The 9,212-nt window shown below is 34.2% G+C and overlaps 1 protein-coding gene across 1 annotated transcript; it reads left to right on the top strand.

Annotated features, from left to right (window-relative positions):
- The first annotated feature begins 2,981 nt into the window (after window positions 1-2,981).
- On the top strand, window positions 2,982-5,546 carry LOC145015967 (uncharacterized). Its single transcript, XM_078974427.1, has 3 exons — window positions 2,982-3,093; window positions 3,196-4,713; window positions 4,852-5,546. Exons 1-3 carry the CDS (start codon window positions 2,982-2,984, stop codon window positions 5,544-5,546), a joined length of 2,325 nt encoding a protein of 774 aa, XP_078830553.1.
- The last annotated feature ends 3,666 nt before the right edge of the window (window positions 5,547-9,212 follow it).

Genomic DNA, 9,212 nt, shown 5'->3' with positions numbered 1-9,212 from the left:
TGGGGTTTCATACTCAAGGAAGGTTTCATACATGGCCAAGTTGACAGCTTTCTGACTCTAGAACCCAAGAAAGGTCTAGATCTGAAGTTACAACTTCAGATCTAGCTCATATCCCACATTAATATCTCAAATATGCCATAAAAACCCTAAATCTCAACCAAATGAGGTCTAAGAGGAAAATGAAGTAAAGGTGACAGCTTGATACCTTCAAATGATGCCAACTGAGGTAGATTTCTAATTCCCACACCTTCCTTGCTCCTAATCTCTCTTGTCCTCCAAGATTTTCCTTTCCAAAAACTCCTCTCTAAAGCTCAAGACACACAAGGATGAACACCACATGAGTTAGTGTCTCTCAATGGACTGTAAAGAGGCTAAAGGGGACTTATGCTTCTTTAAATAGGGTGCAAAACCCTGGGATTTAGGGTTTCATCTTCCAGCTCCTACTCGTCGAGTCCCTTTATGGACTCGGTGAGTAAGTCACTAAATATGCGATCCCACCTCGCTACTACTCGACGAGTAGGGAAACAACTCATTGAGTAGGTCTCAAAACCAAATAACTTTCATTTAAACCCATACCTGAAAATCGGGGCGTTATAATATGAGGTTGGGTTTGTCACTAACCTTGTCTTTTGATTATGGTTATGAAAAATGCATATGGATAAGAACATATACACCATAAAATCTAAGTGTCATAAGGTTTCTCTCCAATTCATGAAAATGGTTGTGAGGAAACGATTTCACTAAGTAGATTTTAAATAGTTAGTAATTGTGATATTTGCATTCTCAAATTCGATTATGATTATTGCATCCCTCTTCATAGTTCAAATTGTGAATAACAAAAGTCTAAACATTTGAGACTTATTGCTGTAATTTCTAAAATTGTTTAGACACACATGTGAGCTATCTAAGGAAAGGTATATGAGTTTGAGAAGCTTAGATAAAGTCTTATCGAAGCATCTCATATCAGAAATCTGAACTTTGGAAAGGAAGTCAATAAGTATTGAAGTCCAACTGATTTCTGAATACATGTCAAAGGTAGTGGGAGCATATGTGTTATGCAAGTAAGATAATTGTTATTATGCTAGTGGGAGCTTAATTATTATGGAAAGTGTTGCAAGTTAGCAATGTTAGTTATAGAAAACAAAAGTTTCAATTTGCAAAGATGCAAGGTTTGAAAAGTTGTTTTGCTATAATTAAGGGAGAGGAATTCATACTTCATTTCAAATCTAAAAGCTTAGATTGAGATTTTAATCAATTTTAGTCGAATATATATGAATGTTATGTTGGAATGGTTCAACATAAGGAAATTCTATATACGGAAATGTTAATTGAATTCTCAAAATTCAATTATGATTACAGCATCCTCTTCGTAGTTCGAATTGTGAGAACATGGCCAATAAAAAATTATTATAGCAAAAGACTGGCCAAGTATCATGTGTTTAAGTAAGACATCATGAATTGTGTCTAATATGCTTTAGGTATAGGATCAATTACATGTGCTATAATATTTATCCATTCTAAATTTTTTAAATGCCTAGGGCATAAAGAGAGAAAAAGGACTAGAACCGGATATGACTAAAGTGGTTAAACAACTGTTAAAGGACAATCTAAGGTTCGCCAAGGATTGGTTGCTTAAGGATAGTTGGAAGTATAGTAATGGATGGACCGTATGGACGCTATTATGAATAGACAGGACTCTATTAATAATGAGTTGTCATATGGAAAAATATGGAAATAATTCCATGAATCGAGATTGGTGAGTAAGTTAGAAACTTAATGCAAGAATGATGTTCAAAGGAATGTACTTTTAATTTGAAACTTTGTGTCCATGGAATTCCTCTCCATTGGAATACTTTGTAATGTCTGTTACCAAGTCTCTGTGACTTTTGTGCATAGTCATTTAAATGGATCATTTCATCTAAGTTTAGAATCTAACACATTCTAGTAGTGACAAGAATTTGGAATTCTTACACTTGTGATAAAGATTTGGAATTGTGAAATGAATTTCACTGAAGATGTGTTCAATTGATCTATTTCACAAAGTAAGCAGGGCCGGCCCATGGGCCTGGGCTAGCTGGGCGACCGCCCCGGGCCCCCAAATGCCATAGGGCCCCCATTTTATATGCCTTATATTAATTGTATAGTATTAGCCCATTAGGTTTAAGCTTAATGGACTCTGATTGTTGAAGTCCAATGTTTCTTAGCCAACAAAAGTCCAAAAAGAAAGCGGGTAGCGGGAGGAAATCAGGGAACCGAACGAACGATTGCAGAGAGCGAGACTGCTAGAGATGCCGACTTCCAAGGCGCAATTAAGATCGGCTATGGAATCGAAACGTTTAAGCAATCGCTGCAACGGTCGCAATAATAAGTAGGTTCTTATATTTCTTCTTCAATTTCAATTAAATCGTTAGAATCAATCTGTGCTTGTGCTTCTTCTCCTTCGCTTCTTTCTCAGTTTCTCGGTAAATCGGTAATCACGAATACCAATCATTTTTCGATTTTGACAGTTCAATTGTGAGACTGTGAGTCTGTGATAGATTCATCGATTTTGAAGTTCAATTGTGAGACTGTGAGTCGTGAGTCCTCACAGACGAACTTCATTCTTCGATTTTGAAGTTCGATTTTGAAGTTCATTTTTCGATTTTGAAGTCCAATTTTATCTGTAAGTTCTATTGTTGATTGTTCTAATTTCTAGCATTCAAATTTCTTATTTATCTATGATTTTCTAAATTTTTATGAATCTAATATTCATAATTTTATGCTATGTAGAATCTGAGGATTGAGAATCAGCAGCTTACCACTTCCAGTTGCTGCTTAGAGGTTATTTAAAAGCTCACAACATCAACAGTTTACCAGCATCAGCAGTCAACAGTAGGTACAAACAACACGAACTCTAATCTTCTATTATTTGTTATCTGTGTCACTTCCAGTTGTGTGCTTGTTGTTTGTTTGCATCATTGCCTCTTATCACTCTATTGAATATGCATCCTAGAAAGTATATGTCTGGAAGTGAAAAAAGAAAGAAAAAACAAAAAATTGAACAAGATAATAAAACTCAAAAAGGGTCTATGCACAAGTTTTTTAAAAAAAATAGTTCTGCTGATGTACAAGTAAATGAACAAGATAATCTCACACATGAAACTATTTTTAATGAGCAAGATAATGTCATGAATGAAAATTTTTGTCAAGAAAAAGTTTCAAATGAAAATGTTGATTTTGATGATGAAAAGATTAATAATGAAGATGTTAATGTCAATAATGAAAATGTTAACATTTCAAATGAGAATGAGAATGAAAATGTCATGAATGATAACAATGAACAATTTATTCCACCTTTAGATATATATGATCCTAGTAATTGGGATAATCTTGATAATAACTTAAGAGATATTTTGATTGAAAAAGGGCCAATAAGAGAATCAAATTTTGTGTATCCTAAAGATAATCTATCTAGACATTTTTCTTATGCTTCTTATACTAGAAAGTTAAGTAATGGTGACACAATAGATCGAAAATGGTTAATTTACTCAAAAAAAGTTGATAAAGTGTTTTGTTTTTGTTGTAAATTGTTTAAACCTAATAATTATGTTAATAAAATTTCTTTAGCAAATGATGGATTTAATGATTGGAAACATCTTTTTGATAGACTTAAAGAACATGAAAATAGTTCCCAACATCTTTTTTGTATGGATTCTTGGGATGAACTAATAGCAAGATTTGATAAGAATAAAACAATTGATAAAGATTTGCAAAATAAAGTTTTAACTGAAAAAGAACGTTGGAGACAAGTTTTAAAAAGAATAATTGTTGTCATTAAATATTTGGCAAAATATAATTTGGCTTTTCGAGGTTGTAATGAAAAACTTTTTCAAGAATCTAATGGTAATTTTTTGGGAGCAATTCAAATGATGGCAGAATTTGATGTTATAATGCAAGAACATGTTAGACACATAGAAAATCATCAAACTCATCTTCATTATTTAGGACACAAAATTCAAAATGAAATCATTTCTATTTTAGCTAATAATGTTAGAAATTCTATAATTACTATTATAAAAGAATCAAAATATTTTTCTGTTATTCTTGATTGCACCCCCGATGTTAGCCATCAAGAACAAATGACTCTTGTTATTCGATGTGTGAACATGTCTAATAATAAAATAAAAGTTGAAGAATTTTTTTTAGAATTTTTAAAGGTAGAAAATACATCGGGTTTAGGACTTTTTAATGAGTTATTAAATGCAATTAAATCTTATGGTCTTAATATTGATGATGTAAGAGGACAAGGTTATGATAATGGTTCTAACATGAAAGGAAAACACCAAGGTGTTCAAAAACGATTACTTGAAATTAATCCAAAAGCATTGTTTATGCCATGTGCTTGTCATAGTCTTAACCTCATGGTTAGTGATATGGCTCATTCTTGTGCCAAAGCGATTTCTTTTTTTGGAGTTTTGCAACGCATTTTTGTATTATTTTCTAGTTCAACCAAAAGATGGTCAATATTACTTGATAAAGTCCCTAACTTAACGGTAAAATCTTTATCTAATACACGTTGGGAGAGTAGAATAAAAAGTGTCAAAGCCATTAGGTTTCAAGCTCCTCATATAAGGGATGCCTTGATAGAATTAAGTTCATCATGTGATGATGCAAAGTCTAAAAGTGAAGCTGAAAGTTTAGTTAATGCTATTGAAAGTTATGACTTTTTACTTGGTATGGTAATTTGGTATGATATTTTATTTGCTATAAATAAAGTTAGTAAGAAAATGCAAACCAAAACTATATGTATTGATGCCACAATTGATCTATTAAAAAATATGATAACATTTTTTAAAAATTATAGAAATGAAGGTTATGCCATTAGTATTGATAATGCTAAGGCCATTGCATCGGATATGGAAGTTGAACCTATATTCCCAAAAAAACGACAAGTTACTAGAAAAAAACAATTTGATGAAATTAATTGTGAAGATGAATTACTATCACCGGAAGAATCATTTAGAATCGAGTATTTTATATATATTGTTGATGTGGCAATTGCATCATTAGAGAGTAGATTTGAGCAATTAACAAACTTTGAAAACATTTTTGGATTTTTATATGATTCAAAAAGGTTAAAGTCATTGGATGATATTGAACTTAAAAAAAGTTGTGCGGTTTTTGTAAATAAGTTTACTCATAATAACTTATGTGATGTGGATTTAAATGAATTTTTGACGGAACTTAAAGTATTACAAAAAACTTTGCCAAATGTTGTTATGTCATCGGTTGAAATTTTAGAGTTTGTCAAAGGTAAAGATTGTTATCCAAATGTTTGTATTGCATATAGAATCTTATTAACCGTACCAGTTACTGTAGCATCAGTAGAAAGAAATTTTTCAAAACTAAAATTATTAAAAAATTATTTGAGATCATCAATGTCACAAGAAAGATTAAATGGTTTGGCTATGTTATGCATTGAAAAAGATTTGTTGGATAATATTGAACTTGATTCTATAATTGATGACTTTGCATCTAAAAAAGCTCGTAAATGTAAATTTCTTTAGTTTTTCTTTGATATGTTTATGTATTTTGGTTTAGAGCATGTTTTGGCTTTTTTATTTATTGTTTTGTATTAATAGTTGCTAGGTTGTTTGGCTTACGGGGCCTGTCCCGAAGTCTTTTTTTCCATAGGTGGGGAGTCCCCAGCCTTCAATTGTATTATTTTTTTTAATTAATAAAATTTTTGGAGGTGCCGCCCTCTTTTTTTTTATTAAAAAAAACATTATGAGGGCCCCGAATTTTGCTTTGGCCCCGGGCCCCAAATTGTCTAGGACCGGCCCTGAAAGTAAGGATCATAGACAAACATAGTGTGCATGCTTGGAGCATGGGATAACTATTGCATAGCCAAACATAGTATGCATGCTTGGAGAATGGCATAGCTATTGTTTTAATTCAATTATTAAGTTGATAAATCGAAACATTATATAGTGAACAATGAGTAATCAATATGGCACTCAAAAGTTTTGGAGCATATAGGATTAGTATTATTCATGTGTTTCACTTTGCATGTTTTGACTTCTCGAATAACTAGGTTATTCAAACCATCCATAGTCGATCATACTTTGGAAGTAGGTATTAAGGCAAGACTGTCATGAATGGGTCTGTAGTTTGTCTAGGTGTTTTAGACATAGTTGCAATGTTCATGAGTACTACTGGAATAAGATTCGAGTATTGGATTCAACTTACACTCATCTAAATCACTTCATGGATTTTATCATGGGTGATTGTGAGACGATAATATCTTATATTCTTGAAACCTAGACATGTGAGTTGTAGTTACAAGTCAATTGCACATTGACATATGTAAACGTACCAGTAACTTGGTGTTATAAAACATATTGTTGTGTGTAGTTTGATGAGTAAGTACAAGCAAGCATTTGGGTTGAAGCTTATATGTTCCTTTTACCCCATGTGGATTAAAGTGATATTTGTGGGCTCCTCGATGATTTAATGATGACACCCCTAAGTGCTTGGCCAAGCATGGACTGATTTGATTTGTTCAATTAGTCGGTCGTCATAAGTCGGAAATCGGGAAACAATAGATGGATAGAAAGAATGATTATAATCCATGTCTTGGTCCATATGATATCTAGAATTGAGGAATATATGATCCCTTATCTAATGGATGCATCATTGACTAGGTCAGAGTTCGACAACGACTTTTAAGAGCTACGATTGCCAGTCGGGTTGTGGATTCATACTTTCAATAATAGTAATTAGACTTATCCAAGTGGGATATTGTTAGATTAGGTGTCTAAGCCCATAACTATAATCGGTATGTACTTGACCCAAGAGTATCATGGTCCATTTGGGTTGCATATCACCAGGACAATTTGATAGGATGGACTTTTGAGAAGAGGTTATTTATAATTTGTTAATATATTATACGTTCTAATATATTAATATGAAATCATATTATTTAATTAGTATTGATCAATAATTAATTTGGAATTAATGTAGTGATGAAAATAGACTAATTAAATGTAAGGGGATTGATTTGGTAAATCATTCATTCTTATGGTATGGGCCAATGATCCACGATTCTTTAGGTTGGGCTAAACCAATGTTACAACCCATGGATGATCCATGGGGGTTTAAACCCATGGAGCCTAAGGAATATGGAAGGTCATACACATTAAGGTTTACATGGTGTAACCCTAATCTTGCCACACTATATAAGAAGCCCCTTAGCATCCAAAATGACACACTAGTGATCCTTGGAGTTCCATGAGCCAATTTTGGTTGCAAGCATATTCTCTCAAAAGTAATCCTTTGTACAAAGGTGTGTTGTAATTCCATTTGAGGTGCAACACTTGGGGCACTAAGTTATTAAGGCCAAACACAACAAGTTCTACAAGCTACAACCAAGAGGTAACTCCATAAGTCAATTTTATGTTGTTTGTTTCATTTTGTATGATAGTTGTAGGCTTAATGCTTTGGAAACAATATTACATGTATAACTAGAGAAAACATAGATCTAAAGCATTTAGGGTTGTATGTGCACCATGGGATGTTGTAGTATACTAAAACCCTTCACTTACAGTCCATAGAAACCCTAGTTCGAGACTTATACCTCCTTTAGTGTGTGTGAGATCTTTGGTGGGTGATTTTGGTGTGGTTGTGAAGGATTTTGAAGCTTGAAGAAGGTGGAAAAGAGAGAGGAGTAGTAGATCCGACATCTACTCTGTATTGGCAACCATCCTGAAGTATAAAGTTGCTACCTTGACCTCTATTTGTTTAGATCTCATTTTATGAAAGAATACGATCACTTTTGGGGAAAAATAGTGTGATACTCATATTTGGACTTGTCATGAGGTTATGGTTCCAGATCTAGACACCTCTAGACCTCCATGGATATAAAGTTGTCCACTTTATCCAGTTTAGCCCCTTTTCCATGCACTAAACCTTGTAGGAACCTTAGTTTTTGTGTTTTAGCCTTGTGAGGCTGTGCATGCATGTATAGTTTGCAACTTTACATGGTAACTAAACTATAAGGGGTTGGATCTGGATTTTGGAGCCTTGGAATCCACTAGAAAGGACTAAACACAAAAAGGGCTAAAGGGACTCGACGAGTTGCTTAGCCAATTCGACGAGTCGGGTAGGGCGTACCTGTTTTCAAGATTCTAATTGATTTCGGTGAAGGATTAGAGTTTTCAATCTACATGAATTTTCGATCTTCTGGACATTAAGAAACTCAATGACTTACTCAGGTAACTCGGCGAGTTGACGAGTTACTCAGGTAACTCGGCGAGTTGTTGGATGCACTCGACGAGTTGGGGTCAACATGGACTATTAACCTTGACTGTTGACTTGAACTTTGACCAGGGTTGACCAAGTTTTACCATTAGGGTATTTCTAGTATTTTGCGATGTTGACAAAGTTGATCACTTAATGATTGTAGGCAGTTGGGTTGGAGCTGTCAGTTGGGGTTGACGTTATCGGTTTCGCATTTCGTAAGAGGTGAGCCTTCTCACCATACCAATGGGTCAAAGGCACCAAGGACGACCCATTTTATGATATGTGGTACACTAGCTGAAGTTGTATTATATGGCATGATAGATGGTTATGTGCTAGGAAGTATTCTAGTTGTGTATATGGTATGCTTGTATGGAAGACCATGGGAGATCCCATGGCACGTGGATGTAAGACCATGTGGAGAGCCCATGTCTTTCCTATTAAAGACCATGGGAGAGCCCATAGCATCCGGATGTAAGACCATGTGGAGAGCCCATGGCTTTCCTATTAAAGACCATGGGGGAGCCCATGGCACTTAGGTGTAAGATCATGTGGGGTTCCCATGGCATCCTAGAGTAAGATCCTAGGGACGAGGCTACGACATCCCTATATGTTGTATGCATGGATTATGTGATTTATGTAGCTTTTATAGCTTATATGATTATGTGATTATGTGGATTGTGTGGGGTATGCTATGGGGAACTCACTAAGCATTAGCTTACTGTTTGTGAATTTGTTTAAGGTACATTTGAGCCTAAGGGAAAGGGCAAGGATTGATGACGCAACATGCACTCTCTCTCAGGCGTTTTTATGGGACACTCTGATGTTTGGAATAATATTGTTGATGTTATGAATTGAAAACAAATGTACTTGAGATTTTATGGTTTATTGGAAATGTTTTGACTACTTAAAAATGAAAATTTTCTTTTGAAAAT

This window comes from Lactuca saligna, chromosome 9 (genome assembly GCF_052625555.1).
Source record: "Lactuca saligna cultivar CGN05327 chromosome 9, ASM5262555v1, whole genome shotgun sequence".
NCBI lineage: Eukaryota > Viridiplantae > Streptophyta > Magnoliopsida > Asterales > Asteraceae > Lactuca > Lactuca saligna.
This window is presented reverse-complemented; position numbering and strand designations above follow the sequence as displayed.